The sequence below is a fragment of the Mirounga angustirostris genome, unplaced genomic scaffold (genome assembly GCF_029215605.1).
Source record: "Mirounga angustirostris isolate CCGP_5_RB_7025 unplaced genomic scaffold, mMirAng1.0.hap1 SCAF_14, whole genome shotgun sequence".
NCBI classification, from domain to species: Eukaryota; Metazoa; Chordata; class Mammalia; order Carnivora; family Phocidae; genus Mirounga; species Mirounga angustirostris.
The window spans coordinates 72720898-72737310 of record NW_026991722.1 but is presented as its reverse complement, the minus strand read 5'-3'; the positions used below and the strand labels follow the sequence as shown (position 1 = coordinate 72737310).

Below are 16413 nucleotides of genomic sequence, written 5' to 3'. Positions count from 1 at the left end.
CGCGCGGCCTGGGCCAAGCCGCCTGCGGGTCACTCGGCAGCGCCGGAAGTCGGGGCGCGCAGGATCCGGGAGGAGCGCTTGACTGCTTGCTACCTGTCCGTCGGGGGATCCTGGCCGCCATGGTGTCAGACGGTGAGGGCTGTGCGGGGAGGGACCCCCGACCCCGGGACTGGGCGGACTGGGCCTGGCCAGGACCCCCCAGTTGGAGCATTATTTTGGGGGGCTGGGGCAACCTGTTTGGTCTTTAGAGGAGTAGCAAATGTGTTCATTTGTTCAGTAAATAGTTTTGAATGGCCTGTGTGTCAGGCGTTGTTTTATGCTCTGGGGAATACGGCAGAGAACACGGCATTCAGGGTCCTTCGTGCAGGTTACAGTCTAGTGCGCGAGGCAGACATCAGGCAAGTAAATCAGAACAATTTTGAAGGGTGACAAGAGCTGTGAAGACAGGATACTGGGATGCTGCACTTCGTTGTGATTAGGGGATGATCATGGAGGAGCTACTTTAGAGAAGAGTCCAGGTACTGAAAGTGAGTCTTGAACGACTGCAAAGGCCCTGTGGCAAGTTGAGCCACTGTATTACACTAAGACAGAAATGGGGGACTTGAGGGTAGAGGAAGGTGGAGAGACCTTCATTCATAAATTAAACTACCAGTTATAGAGTCTGATGCCTTTTTTTTTCTTTTCAAGATTTTATTTATTTGAGAGAGAGCCCGTGCGCAGGAGCGGGGTGGGGGAGAGGGAGAAGCAGACACCCCGGTGAGGAGGGACCCTGACTCCAGGCTCGATCCCAGGACCCTGAGATCATGACCTGAGCCAAAGGCAGATGCTTAACCGACTGAGCCACCCAGGCGCCCTAAGCCTGATGTCTTAAAGGAAGAAAAAAGAGACCAGGGTGGTGGGAGTGAAGTGAACTAGAGGGATAAGAGCAGAAGCTTAGGCAGATGCTTGGCCTTTGTGGGCCATGATAAAGAGGTTGAACTTTTTTTTTTTTTAAGATTTTATTTATTTATTTGACAGACTCCGCGAGAGAGGAAACACAAGCAGGGGGAGTGGGAGAGGAAGAAGCAGACTCTCCGCGGAGCAGGGAGCCCTATGCGGGGCTCGATCCCAGGACCCTGGGATCATGACCTGAGCCGAAGGCAGATGCTTAACGACTGAGCCACCCAGGCGCCCCGCTGCCAGTCTTAGTTGATTTTAGCAACTGTTAAATGTTTAAAAAAAAAAAAAAGGAGAGGGTCCATGTCATAATCGATGGAAGATGGCAGTAATATTTCCCTCAGTAGTTTGTTGTCAGCATGGAAGGGGATTATAGGATTACATATGCCAGTGGCTGATGTAAAGGAGGCTGACATTGGTGTTCTCTCAAATGGGGGAGCCAGGACCTGTTGGAAGACCTGGGGAGGGTTTTTGGAAGAAAGAGGTAGCATTGGCTTGGGGCTTTGTAGAGTAAATAGGATTTGGATGTGTGAGCAGAAATCGATGATGGAGTGGGGATTATCCTGAAGTAGGAGATGGAACTGCTGGAAGGAAAGTACGGGGGCAGGAAAGACATTATTGCTTTTTGCTATTAAAGGAGCATCCTGGGGTTTTCGTAACAGCTGTACATAAGGGTTCTCATGTTTGTCACCTCAGTTAGAATTTATAGACTTCCTCGAGAGCTTGAACCCAGTATCCCCAGCACCTAACACTGGTATTTAGTGTAAATGTTTGTTGAATGAATCAATGTGTTGTTAGCCTGTTTAGTTGTGTCCAACTTTGGAGAGTAGCCTATTCCTTTTCACGGTAAAATATTTACATAGCAATTGCTTTTCCGTCTTTGGTCTTCACCTTTTAAAAAGTGGTTCCTAGGGGCGCCTGGGTGGCTCAGTCGTTAAGCGTCTGCCTTCGGCTCAGGTCGTGATCCCAGGGTCCTGGGATCCAGCCCCGCGTCGGGCTCCCTGCTCCATGGGAAGCCTGCTTCTCCCTCTCCCACGCCCCCTGCTTGTGTTCCCTCTCTCGCTGTGTCTCTCTCCGTCAAATAAATAAATAAAATCTTAAAAAAAAAAAAAGTGGTTCCTAATCACTGTTGGCCTTGCTGCTAGGTGATTTGATGGATTTGAGGTCAAACTGGTTCCTGTGTCTCCCTTCAGCCTCCCTGTGCCTGAAATTCTACTGCTGTTGAATATTAACTGGTTAATCAGTGGGTTGTGTCCTTGACTGGACATTTAAAATGTGAATATTTTGGGTGCATTTAACAGGTATTTATTGAGCATCTACTACGTGCTAGGCAGTTGTGCCAGGAGCAGAAGATAAGCAATGACAAGACAGAGAAGAATCCCCCCTCATGGAGCTTACGTACTAATGCACGAAAGATGTAGGGGGACAGAAAGCTGGCAAGAGCCTGCTACGGGCCCACAGAGCTTTAAATCATTAAAAGCACTTGACCTTTGGGGCTCCTGGGTGGCTCAGTTGGTTTAGCAGCTGCCTTCGGCTCAGGTCGTGATCCCAGAGTCCTGGGATCAAGCCCCACATTGGGCTCCTTGCTCAGCAGGGAGCCTGCTTCTCCCCTGCCTGCCGTTCCCCCTGCTTGTGCTTGCTCTCTGTCTCTCTCTCTCAGTCTGGTTCTCTCTGTGTCAAATAAATAAAGAAAATCTTTAAAAAAATAAAAAAAAATAAAAGCACTTGACCTTTGATTAATTTCATGATTATAGGATGATAAACGTGTAAAGGCGTGTGGTGGTGCTTGCTATGGGTTTAATTTACAAATTGGGAATGTTGGCTTGGATACGCTTTCATGAGGCTAATGTGTTTATTTTTTGTTAATATTTTCAGAAGATGAATTGAATCTTCTAGTTATTGTAGTTGATACCAACCCAATTTGGTGGGGAAAGCAAGCATTAAAGGAATCTCAGGTAAGATTGCTTGAGGAGGACTGTGGATAATTCTGGTTTAACTGTCTGTTTATATTGCTTCTTTAAAAATCAGCTTCATTTTAAAAAATCAGCTTTATTAAGGCATATTTTACATACCATAAAATTCATCCTTTATAATGTACAATTCAATGCTTCTTTAGTAAAAATCACAATAAAAGAGTGTAACCATCACTGTAATTTCATTTTATTTATTTATTTATTTTTATTTTTATTTATTTATTTATTTATTTATTCATTTAAAAGATTTTATTTATTTATTTGACAGAGAGAGACACAGCGAGAGAGGGAACACAAGCAGGGGGAGTGGGAGAGGGAGAAGCAGGCTCCCCGCAGAGCAGGGAGCCCGATGCGGGACTCGATCCCGGGACCCCGGGATCATGACCTGAGCCGAAGGCAGTCGCTTAACCAACTGAGCCACCCAGGCGCCCTATTTATTTATTTTTAATTTTTTTGTGTTTAAGAGTCATTTAATTGAAACTCAGAGTACACTTTTGTAAAGAATAATCAGAGAAACCACCCATGATGGAGAAACAATGATATTCAGGGCAAAACTACATTTCTTTTTTTAAATTTATTTTTATTTATTTATTTTTTATTATGTAATGTTAGTCACCATACAGTACATCATTAGTTTTTGATGTAGTGATTCACGATTCATTGTTTTCGTTTAACACCCAGTGCTCCATGTAGTACGTGCCCTCCTTAATACCCATCACCGCGCTAACCCATTCCCCCACCTACCTCCCCTCTAAAACCCTCAGTTTGTTTTTCAGAGTCCATAGTCTCTCATGGTTCATCTCTCCCTCCAATTTCCCCCCTTCATTTTTCCCTTTCTTCTCCTAATGTCCTCCATGCTATTCCTTACGTTCCACAAAAAAGTGAAACCATATGATAATTGACTTTCTCTGCTTGACTTATTTCACTTAGCCTAATCTCCTCCAGTCCCATCCATGTTGATGTAAAAGTTGGGTATTCATCCTTTCTGATGGCTGAGTAATATTCCATGGTATATATGAACCACATCTTTTTTATCCATTTGTCTCTTGAAGGGCATGTTGGCTCATTCCACAGTTTGGCTATTGCAGACACTGCTACTAAAAACTTTGGGGTGCATATGGCCCTTCTTTTCACTACATCTGTGTCTTTGGGGTAAATACCCAGTAGTGCAATTGCTGGGTCATAGGGTGGCTCTATTTTTAAATTTCTGAGGTACCTCCACACTTTTCCAAAGTGGCTCTACCAACTTGCATTCCCACCAACAGTGTAAGAGGGTTCCCCTTTCTCCACAACCTCTCCAACATTTGTTGTTTCTTGCCTTGTCAATTTTTGCCATTCTAACTGGTGTAAGGTGGTATCTCAGTGTGGTTTTGATTTGGATTTCCCTGATGGCTAATGATGATGACCATTTTTTCATGTGTCCGTTAGCCATTTGTATGTCTTCTTTGGAGAAGTGTCTGTTCATGTCTTCTGCCCATTTTTTGACTTGATTATTTGTTTTTTTGGTGTTGAGTTTGAGAAGTTCTTTATAAATCTTGGATACCAGCCCTTTATCTGTAGTGTTGTTTGCAAATATCTTCTCCCATTCTGTGGGTTGCCTCTTTGTTTTGTTGACTGTTTCCTTTGCTGTGCAGAAGCTTTTTATCTTGATGAAGTCCCAAAAGTTCATTTTTGCTTTTGTTTCACTAGCCTTTGGATCTGTATTTTGAAAGAAGTTGTTGTGGCCAATGTCAAAGAGGTTGCTGCCCATGTTCTCCTCTAGGATTTTGATGGATTCCTGTCTCTCATTGAGGTCTTTCATCCATTTTGAGTTTATCTTTGTGAATGGTGTTAGAGAATGGTCAAGTTTCATTCTTCTGCATGTGGCTGTCCAATTTTCCCAGCACCATTTATTGAAGACTGTCTTTTTTCCATTGCATATTTTTTCCTGCTTTGTCGAAGATTATTTGGCCGTAGAGTTGAGGGTCCATATCTGGGTTCTCTCTTCTGTTCCATTGGTCTATGTGTCTGTTTTTGTGCCAGTACCATGCTGTCTTGGTGATCACTGCTTTATAAGATAGCTTGAAATCGGGCAATGTGATGCCCCCAGCTTTGTTTTTCTTTTTCAACATTTCCTTGGCAATTCGGGGTCCTTTCTGATTCCATACAAATTTCAGGATTTTTTGTTCCAGCACTTTGAAAAATGTCATTGGAATTTTGATCGTGATGGCATTGAAGGTATAGATTTCTCTGGGTAGCATAGGCATTTTAACAATGTTTATTCTTCCGATCCATGAGCATGGAATGTTTTTCTATCTTTTTGTGTCTTCTTCAATTTCTTTCCTGAGTGTTCTGTAGTTCCTAGAGTATAGATCCTTACCTCTTTGGTTAGATTTATTCCGGTATCTTATGGTTTTTGGTGCTATTGTAAATGGAATCGTTTCTCTAATTTCTCTTTCTACAGTTGCATTGTTAGTGTATAAGAAGAAAGCAACTAATTTCTGTGCTTTGATTTTGTGTCCTGCCACATTACTGAATTGCTGTATGAGTTCTAGTAATTTGGGGGTGGATTCTTTTGGGTTTTCCACATAAAGTATCATGTCATCTGCGAAAAGAGAGTTTGACTTCTTCTTTGCCAATTTGAATACCTTTTATTTCTTTTTGTTGTCTGATTGCTGTTGCTAGGACTTCTAGTACTATGTTGAACAATAGTGGCGAGAGTGGGCGTCCTTGACGTGTTCCTGATCTTAAGGGAAAGGCTCTCAGCTTTTCCTCATTGAGGATGATATCCACTGTGGGTTTTTCATAGATGGATTTTATGAACTTGAGGAATGTTCCCTCTATCCCTATACTCTGAAGAGTCTTAATCAGGAAAGGATGCTGTATTTTGTCCAGTGCTTTTTCTGCATCAATTGAGAGGACCATATGGTTCTTCTCTCTTCTCTTATTAATGTGTTCTATCACATTGATTGATTTGCGAATGTTGAACTACCCTTGCATCCCGGGGATAAATCCCGCTTGGTCGTGGTGGATGATCCTTTAAATGTATTGTTGGATCCTATTAGCTAGGATTTTGTTGAGAATTTTGGAATCCATATTCATCAGGGATATCGGTCTGAAATTCTCCTTTTTGATGGGGTCCTTTGCCTGGTTTGGGGATTAAGGTAATGCTGGCCTCATAGAATGAGTCTGGAAGCTTTCCTTCTGTTTCTCTATTTTGAAACAGCTTCAAGAGAATAGATATTATCTCTTCTTTGAAAGTTTGATAGAATTCCCCAGGGAATCCATCAGACCCTGGACTCTTGTTTTTTGGGAGGTTTTTGATCAGTTTCAATCTCGTTACTGGTTATTGGCCTATTCAGGTTGTCACTTTCTTCATGTTTCAGTCTTGGGAGTTTATAGGTTTCCAGGAAGGCATCCATTTCATCCAGATTGCTCAGTTTATTGGCATATAGTTGTTGATAATAATTTCTAATAATTGTTTCTATTTCCTTGGTGTTAGTCGTGATCTCTCCCCTTTCATTCATAATTTTATTAATTTGGGTCCTTTCTCTTTTCTTTTGGATAAGTCTGGCCAGTGGTTTAACGATCTTATTAATTCTTTCAAAGAACCAGCTTCTAGTTTCGTTGATCTGATCTACTGTGTTTCTGGTTTCTAATTCATTGATCTCTGCTCTAATCTTAATTATTTTTCTTCTAATGCATGGCTTAGGCATCGTTTGTTGATTTTTCTCTAGTTCTTTAAGGTGTAGAGTTGGTGAATTCGGGATTTTTCTATTTTTTTGAGTGAGGCTTGGATGGCTATGTATTTCCCCCTTAGGACTGCCTTGCAATTTCTTTTTTTTTTTTTTTTTAAGATTTTATTTATTTATTTGAGAGAGAGAGAGAGCACATGAGAGGGGGAGGGTCAGAGGGAGAAGCAGACTCCCCGCTGAGCAGGGAGCCCGATGCGGGACTCGATCCCAGGACTCTAGGATCATGACCTGAGCCGAAGGCAGTCACTTAACCAACTGAGCCACCCAGGCGCCCTGCAATTTCATTTTAGAACATTTCTATCACCCTAGAAAGTTCCCTCATGCCTGTTCAGTCACTGCTTCTACCCCCTAGTTGCAGGCAACCACTGATCTGCTTTCTGCCTCTATATTGCCTTTTCTGGACATTTAATATGGTCCACGAGATAGGTAGTCCTTTAAAAAAAAATCTATTTTGGGGCGCCTGGGTGGCTCAGTTGGTTAAGCGACTGCCTTCGGCTCAGGTCATGATCCTGGAGTCCCTGGATCGAGTCCCGCATCGGGCTCCCTGCTCGGCAGGGAGCCTGCTTCTGCCTCTGACCCTCCCCCCTCTCATGTGCTCTCTCTCTCTCATTCTCTCAGTCTCAAATAAATAAATAAATAAATCTTTAAAAAAAAAAAAAAAATCTATTTTGAGGGGCGCCTGGGTGGCTCAGATGGTTAAGTGTCTGCCTTCGGCTCGGGTCATGATCCCAGGATCCTGGGATCAAGCCCTGCATCGGGCTCCCTGCTGAGCGGGGAGCCTGCTTCTCCCTCTCCCTCTGCCTCTGCCTCTGCCTGTTGCTCCCCCTGCTTGTACTCTCTCTCTCTGTCAAATAAAAAATAAAAAATCTTTTTTTTTGTTTTTTGTTTTATTTATTTATTCATGAGAGTCAGAGAGAGAGAGAGAGGCAGAGGCAGAGGGAGAAGCAGGCTCCCCACCTAGCATGGAGCCCGATGCGGGACTTGATCCAGGACCCCGGGATCATGACCTGAGCCGAAGGCAGACACTTAACCATCTGAGCCACCCAGGCGCCCAAAAAATAAAAAATCTTAAAAAAAATCTATTTTGAAATGTTTTATTTTGAAATAATTATAGACACCTAGGAAATTGTAAAAAAAAAAAAAATGGTAACAGAGGGGTCCCATGTACCCTTGCCCCAGCTTCTCCCAGTGGTAGCATCTCGTGTACCTAGAGTCCAATAGCGAAACCAGGAAATTGACATCAGTACGCTCTTGAGACCTTACTTAGATCACAGCAGTTTTACTTGCACTCGTGCATACGTGTGGTTCTGTGCTGTCTTATCACATGTATACATTTATGTAACCATCACCATGGTCAAATCAGAGAACCATTCCATCACACGCAGGAGCTCCTTAGTGCTCCCTTTATAGATGCTACCCCTTTGTAGCCAGTCCCTGGTCCTGAACCGTGGTAGATACTGATCTACTACTGTTCTCCAGCGCTTTAGTTCTGTAAATAGTTCATAAAGTGCTTTTGAGGTTTTTTTTTCACTCAACAGAATGCCCTTGATTGTTTCAGGTTGTTTCATGTATCAGTTTGTCCTTTCTATTGCCAGGTGGTATTCCAGGGTATGAGATACCACAGTTTGTTCCTTCACTCACATGGGAAAGCTCTATATTTGCATTGTTTTTTTCAGTTGGCTGTTACGTAAAAGGCTGCTCTGAAAATCTGTATAGACATTTTTGTGTGGATAGAGGTTTTCATTTCTGTGGGATAAGCATCCAGGATCGCAACTGCTAGAACATACGTCCTGTGTTTGGCTTTATAAGAAACTGCTACACTGTTCTCTAGAATGGATTTACATTCCCCCCAGCAAAGTGTAAGAGATGCAGTCTCTCCCTCCCCTCATTCGATGCTGACATGTTTTTATACTAGCTGTTTTCACAGGTGTGTAATGATTCCTTATTATGGTCTTGATTGCATTTCCTCAGTAGCTGGTGATGTTACACGGCTCCTCATAGGCTTGTTGCCCATACAGATAAGCGTCCTGAGATGTCTTTGCATGTCATGTGTCCATTTTCTAGTTGGATTGTTGGGTTATGTTTAACTATTGAGTTTTGAGATTTCTTTATGTATTCGAGATATAAGCTCTTTGTCAGATATTTTGTTTGCAAGTATTTTCTCCCCGTCTTTAGCTTGTCTTTTCATCCTCTTCTGGCGATCTTTCATGGAGCAGAAGGTCTTTAATTTTGATCAAGTCCAGTTTCTCGATATTTAAAAAATACAGCCTGTACTTTTGGTGCTGTAAGAATTCTCAATCTTGCTCTACATCATAAAGATTTTCACCGGTGTCTTCTGTGAAAAGTTTTACATTTAAATCCACAATCCAGGGACACCCGGCTGGCTCAGTCAGTAGAGCCTGTGACTCTTGATCTCGGGGTTGTGAGTTTGAGCCCCACATTGGGTGTAGAGATTACTTAAAAATAAAATAAAAAAAAAAATCCACAATCAATTTTGAGTTAATTTTTAAAAAAGATTTTATGTGTTTATTTTTAGAGAGAAAGCATTCAGGGGTAGGGACAGAGGGAGAGGGAGAGAGAGAGTCTTAAGCAGACTCCATGGGGCTTGATCTCACAACCCTGAGATTACGACCCCAGCTGAAACCAAGAGTCAGTCGCGCAACCAACTGCACCCAGGTGCCCCCATTTTGAGTTAATTTTTTAATAAGCTGTGAAATTTAGATTGAGGTTCATTATTTTGCCTGTGGATAATCCAATTGCTTCAGCACCATTTTTGAAAAGATTACTCTTTCTCCACTGAATGGCTTTTGCAGCCTTGTCAAAAATCACTTGGGTATACATGTGTGGGTTTATTTCTGGGTGCTCTTTCTCTTCCCTTGATCTATTTCTGTGTCTCTCCCTCTACCAGTACCACAGAGTCTTGATTACAATAGCTAGATAGTAAGTCTTGGACTCCAGCAGGCTGATTACTCCAACTTTATTCTTCTTTCTCAAAATTGTTTTTTAAACTATTCTTGTTCCTTTGCCTTTCCATATAAATTTTAGAATGAACTTGTCTATGTCTATAAAAGATCTTATTAGAATCTTGATAGGAATTATGTTAAACCTGTTTATCAATTTGAGGATATACTCAACATAGCCTTGCTATGTCTCTATTATGTTAGGTCTTCCAATCTATAAATACAGTACATCTCTCCATTTATTTAGGTCTTGATTTTTTTCTTTCTTTTTTTTTTTTTTGATCTTGATTTCTTTCATTAGCATTTTATATATTTTTTAACATTTTTTAAAAAAGATTTTTTTTAATTTATTTGACAGAGAGAGGGAGAGAGCACAAGCAGGGGGAGCGGCAGAGGGAGAGGGAGAAGCAGGCTTCCCGCTGAGCAAGGAGCCTGATGCGGGGCCCGATCCCACGACCCCGGGATCATGACCCGAGCCAAAGGCAGACGCTTAACCAACTGAGCCACCCAGGTGCCCTGGTGTTTTATATTTTTTATCAGAAAAGTCCTGTATAGGGATGCTTAGGTGGTACAATTCTCCAGTGAAATTGGGCCTGGAGTTTGCTTTTTGGGGAAGTTTTAAACTATGAATTAATTTTTTTTAATAGTTACTAAACTATTTGAATGGTATTTTTCATATTGGGCGAGTTTTGGTTATAGGTAGTATTTCGATCTTGTTTTTTTCCACTTAGCGTAATGTTTTTGAGGTTCATCCATGTTGTAGCATGTATTGGTGGTTCCTCTTTATTACTGAATAGTATTTTATTGTATGGATATACTTCTTATTTATCTATTCATGGACATTTGGATTGTTTCTACTTTTTGACTATTACGAATAATGCTGATAATTCTCAAACAAGTCTTTGTGTGGACATACATTTGCATTTCTCTTGAGTAGATGCCTGTGAGTTGGATTGCTGGGCCACATGGTAGGTTTAAATTTAACTTTAAAATGCTGCCAGACTTAAAAAGTGGGTATGCCATTTTCCATTCCCTTGAGCCGTGTGTGAGAGTTCCAGCATCTTCACATCCTTGCCAACACCTGTCTGTCTTTTTTGTTATAGTCATTCTAGTAAGTAGGTAGTGGTATCTCATTGTGGTTTTAATTTGCATTTCTTTAATGACTAGTATATATAGATAGATATTTTATATATCTATTATGTATGTAGTATGTGCTTATAGGCTGTCCTTTTATTTTCTTAGTTGAAAAGCATATTCAGTTATTACACCCAACTTTTAAATTGGGCTGTTTGTTTTCTTATTACTGAGTTATAAGAACTCTTTATATATTCTTTATATATTCTGAATACAAGTCTTTTTTCAAATATATGATTTACTATTTTGTCCTGGTCTATGACTTTATGGCTTGTCTCTTCATTTTCTTAATGGTGTCTTGTTTAAAATCAAGGGGCGCATGGCCAGCTCAGTCAGTAGAGCATGTGACTCTTAATATCAGGGTCATGAGTGCAAGCCACACATGGGGCATAGAACCTACTTAAAAAAAAAAAAGCAAAAGAAAAGTCAAAGTTAAAATAGCTTTATCAAGATATAATTGACATGCAGTGCACAACACATATTTGAAGGGTTCGGTTTAATATGTTTGTTTGTTTGTTTTTAAGATTTTTAAAATTTATTTATTTGAGACAGAGAATGAGAGAGAAAGAGCACATGAGAGGGGGGAGGGTCAGAGGCAGAAGCAGGCTCCCTGCCGAGCAGGGAGCCCGATGCGGGACTCGATCCAGGGACTCCAGGATCATGACCTGAGCCGAAGGCAGTCGCTTAACCAACTGAGCCACCCAGGCGCCCTGATATGTTTTCATATATGTATACATTCGTGAAATTATCACTGCAATCAAAATAATGAGCGTATAAATCTGTCACCCCCAGACGTTTGTTCACGTTCCTTTGTAATTTATTCTACCCACTTCTCTCTGCTTGTCCCCACCCCCAGGCAACCACTGATCAGTTTTATCATTATAGATTAGTTTGCATTTTCTGGAATTTTATATAAATGGAATCAAACAGTACGTAGTGGGATTACTTTTGGTCTGGTTTCTTTACTCAGCATAATTATTTTGAGATTTGTCTATGTTGTTACAGTAATTCATTCCTTTTATTGTTGAATAGTATTCCATTTTATAGATAGAACAGCACATCACTGCATATTACCCTGGTACTCTCTAAGAATACTGTTTTATTTTGAACTCTCATCAGTGGTATATGAGAATGCCTTTTTTTTTTTTTTTTGAACCCACACGAGATGTTCTCTTTCCTTATTTTATGTTTTGCCAATATCATGTACCATAAAAGCTATCTCAATTTGTTTTTATTTATTTATTTATTTATTAAAAAGATTTTATTTATTTATTTGACAGAGAGAGACAGTGAGAGAGGGAACACAGGCAGAGGGAGTGGGAGAGGGAGAAGCAGGCCCCCTGCAGAGCAAGAAGCCCGATGCGGGGCCCAATCCCAGGACCCTGGGATCATGACCTGAGCCGAAGGCAGACACTTAACGACTGAGCCACGCAGGCTCCCCTCACTTTGCTTTTAGTGTATTTGATGACCCCTTGTATTTTTCCCTTGGGGCATTGCCCATTTTCCTCTTTTTTTTTTTTTTTAAACTGATTGTGGACACTCTTTATATTAGAAGGTTAACCTTTTGCCTGTCACGTGTTGGTATTATATTTTCCGTTTGTAATTTGCCTTTCACTTTTGTTTACAGTCATTTTTTTGCCATATAGAAATTTTAATAGGTTTGGTTTATGTTTTTTTTTTTATAAAGTGGAATTTATCAGTGTTTTATTTGCTGCCAGAAGTATCCTTTTCTTTAAGAGAAACATGCTTTATTCCAGGATTATAAAAATATCCACTTATATTTTTTAGTAATATTAGTACTTATGAGAATGTAAGCTCCACGAAAGAAGGGATCTTTGCCTGACACATAACACACATAACAGGGGCTTAGCATACTTAGTGAGTGAACGAATTGAAAACTTGTACAAATCACCAATTTAATCAGTATGTATTAATCACCTACTCTGTTTGTAGTAATAATTTGCTAGTAATTTTATCACAGAATATGTGACATGTTTGCTTTCCTTAAATGTTTGCAGAAAATATTTGTGGAATAATGCAGAAATCATCTCATATAAATAAAATTAGAAAACTAGTTTTCAAGTGTTTTTGCTTATGCCTTGGAGGAGGGAGCTCCTGAGCAAATATTTAGCAGTGAATAATGGTCTACAATTTAAAGGAAATCCCTATCATTTCAAGACCTAACCTAGTTATTTGGATAGCTACTTCACCTTTTCTAATGTTTTCTGTTTTTCAACAGTTTACTTTATCAAAATGCATAGATGCTGTGATGGTACTGGGAAATTCTCATTTATTCATGAATCGTTCCAACAAACTTGCTGTGATAGCAAGTCACATTCAAGAAAGGTATGACCTTAGTGATTACCTGTTTGGTGCTTAACATTTGTGAGGTTTTTATGCCAGTCAGCATGTACTATTCCTTTTCTGTGTTGCAGAATTTTTTTTAATGTAACATTGAGCAAGACTAACAGCATCAAGAATCAGTACATGTACATTTTGATAGAAATGAATATTGGAGGGTGCCTGGGTGGCTCAGTTGGTTAAGCGACTGCCTTCGGCTCAGGTCGTGATCCTGGAGTCCCGGGATCGAGTCCCGCATCGGGCTCCCTGCTCGGCGGGGAGTCTGCTTCTCCCTCTGACCCTCCCCCTTCTCATGCTCTATCTCATTCTCTCTCTCAAATAAATAAATAAAATCTTTAAAAAAAAAAAAAAGAAATGAATATTGGAAACCTCATTAGCTGGTATCTAATAGATTTGCATCTCGTGCACCTGTAACTTACCCAGATTCAACCATATGCTAGGCAAAAAACAGGGGGAATTATCCAGCAAGGCTGGCAGCTCCTATCACTGTTCTTTGCGTGAGTCTGCCCCAGGGGGGCAGGTGAAATGGGCAGTGTGATTCTGCTTTCTTTCAGCCAGTTGTGGGCCCTGCGAATTTCTCAGGGTGTAATGTTTTGCTGCTCTGGGTGTGATTCTGGTGTTTATAGATAAGGGTTTTTTCTTGTTAATTGGGTTTTAACCCAAGCCAACTACTCCATCTGGTGCTCAGCTGAAGAAACAGTGACTTTTTCCAACATGGGTGTAAACACTGGCTGGGTTAGAGTCTCTTCAGGATGGGTGCATAGGTTTGCAGCTGCTTTGCAAACATGACCATGTATATGGTACATATTTTCACCATATTTACTTTTCATATATATGCTGACCACAGAATCATATTCTTCATGTAAGACATGGCTCTTCTATGTCTTGATTAAATGTCACATCTTGGTAGAAGTGACTCTTGTGTACCAGTGTATTTCATATGAGGTCAGTGGATAGTTCTCAAATTTCTCATTTCTTAGGGCTGCTCTCTTTGGTGTGTTGAAAGAGCCTATGGGCCCCCAGGCAAGTGCTCCTGCTCCCATGATCACCATACATTTTTCTGAGTTGGATGAAAAAGATGACACCGATTTGGTTAAGACATCAAAAGAAAAACTATAAAAAGCAAAGTATTCCAACTTTTAGAAAAATCAGATATGTGTTTTTACAGGAGTACTATAAAAATCATGAAGCACTAGGAGAATCTTTTCAGGGACCCTTGGAGCAGATTTTTATTAGATAAATATACCTCAAATAATAAACTGGTCGTAAGTTAGAATTTGGTATGACTCTCTTCCCAGTTGGCATCTGAGAAAGTAGAATGAGAATGACTGTGAAGCATTTCAAGAGACTGGGACCCAGCACATGCATTATTTCCTCTCATTTGTTAGAAAACAGTGGGATCATCAAAACATTCTCTGGTGGTAGACTCATGTTTGCCAATTTGCCTCTTTTATACATTTCTTTTTTTTTTTTTTAAAGATTTTATTTATTTATTTGACCGAGAGAGCACAAGTAGGCAGAGAGGCAGGCAGAGGGAGAGGGAGAAGCAGGCTCTCTGCTGAGCAGGGAGCCCGACGTGGGGCTTGATCCCAGGACCCTGGGATCATGACCTGAGCCGAAGGCAGCCGCTTAACTGACTGAGCCACCCAGGTGCCCCTGTTTTATACATTTCTTTTTTTTCTTTTTTTAAAAGATTTTATTTATTTATTTGACAGAGAGAGCGATAGCGAGAGAGGGAACACAAGCAGGGGGAGTGGGAGAGGGAGAAGCAGGCCTCCCGTGGAACAGGGAGCCCGATGTGGGACTCGATCCCAGGACCCTGGGATCATGACCTGAGCCGAAGGCAGACGCTCAACGACTGAGCCACCCAGGCGCCCCTGTTTTATACATTTCTTAAAAATGAAATTTATTATAGAGTCTTGTGAGGCAGAATTGGTGTGGTTGGTTGGTTGCTGAATTTCATCTGAATGTTGAGTGAGGACAGAGTCCTGGTGTAATTCAGTGTTTTCTCCCCCCACTGTTTCAGTCGATTCTTATATCCTGGAAAAAATGGCAGACTTGGAGACTTTTTTGGAGAGCCTGGCAACCCTTCTTCTGAATTCAGCCCCTCAGGGAGCAAGGATGGGAAATACGAGTTGTTCACAGCGGCGAATGAAGTTATTGCTGAAGAGATTAAAGATCTCATGACCAAGAGTAACAGCTTTCTTTCTCCATTATTGTTATTTTACAATTGCAGTTGCATGTGGTGGTCCTTGAGGCTTTAAGTCCAGAGATTTGGGGCTCTTGGGAGTATTTACTTGTGTTCTCTCTCTTTTCTTTTGTAAAATCATTTTCCTCAAGGCCTGTGCCTTGTTTGCCTGCCTTGCCAGCATTTCACGCTGTCCACCAGCCTCTACTTCTTGAATCAGACTCTCAGCATCTCAGGATATCCTTTTGACTTGTTTTCCTCTGTTTTTGGACCATTCTTCCATTTCTGACTTTTCTTTCATCTTGTCCCATAAAAAATAGGTTTTTTAATTCCGCACATTATTTTATTTTTTCTTCCTCTGTATGTTTTCATCCACTCATGTTTAATTATCATTTCTATGTGAACACTTCCCAGTCTTTGTCTCTAATCCAGCCTTTCTTTCACCAAATGTCTCCACGTAGGTGTCCCACAGTGTGGCTAACGCGCCCCAGACCAGTTTCCTTATCTTTCCCTCCCAGCTACACACCATTTCCACTCCTAGTTTCTGACACGCCCATCCACCTACTTTTTCAAATTCAGAGCTTTCATTTTTGACCCCTTTCTGCTCACATTCAACATCTAATCAGCTATGATGTCCTATTAGTTTAGCCTTAGAAGTACCTCCAAAATCTGACCTCTAATATCTCATCTAGCTCAACCCAGCACCGTTGGTCTTTTGGGCTGGATAATTCTTTGTTGTGGGGACTGTCTTATGCTTTGGAGGATACTTAGCAGCATCCTGGCCTAGACCCATTAGATATCATAACATTCCTCAGTTGTGACAACCAAATATATCTCAGACTTTGCCACATATCCCCTGCAGGGCACAGCTGCCCAGGTGGAGAACTGTTGCTCTGGATCATTGGAACAGCTTCTGCCCGCTGACTCCTGTCTGTCCCCATTCAGGTCTTTCCTTAACTCTTTCACAGTTAATCTTCCTAAAAATCTGAGCTGCTGTTTCTTTTTTTTTTTAAAGATTTTATTTATTTGACAGAGAGAGATACAGCGAGAGGAGGAACACAAGCAGGGGGAGAGGGAGAGCAGGCTTCCCGCAGAGCAAGGAGCCCGATGCGGGGCTCGATCCCAGG

The 16413-nt window shown here is 41.2% G+C and overlaps 1 protein-coding gene across 4 annotated transcripts in view; it reads left to right on the top strand.

The window, feature by feature from the left end:
- Positions 1–7: 7 nt before the first annotated feature.
- Positions 8–16413, top strand: part of GTF2H3 (general transcription factor IIH subunit 3) — a 28409-nt gene continuing 12003 nt past the window's right edge. For 2 of the 4 annotated variants that reach the window (XM_064578250.1, XM_045887830.3), the window contains exons 1-4: positions 8–132; positions 2812–2891; positions 12977–13083; positions 15125–15291. In XM_064578250.1, the coding sequence (XP_064434320.1) occupies positions 120–132; positions 2812–2891; positions 12977–13083; positions 15125–15291 (367 nt within the window). In that variant the 5' untranslated portion in view covers positions 8–119. Of the gene's footprint in view, positions 133–2811; positions 2892–12976; positions 13084–15124; positions 15292–16413 lie in introns of those variants that run through there. The other 2 variants (XM_064578251.1, XM_064578252.1) reach the window with 2 other exon arrangements.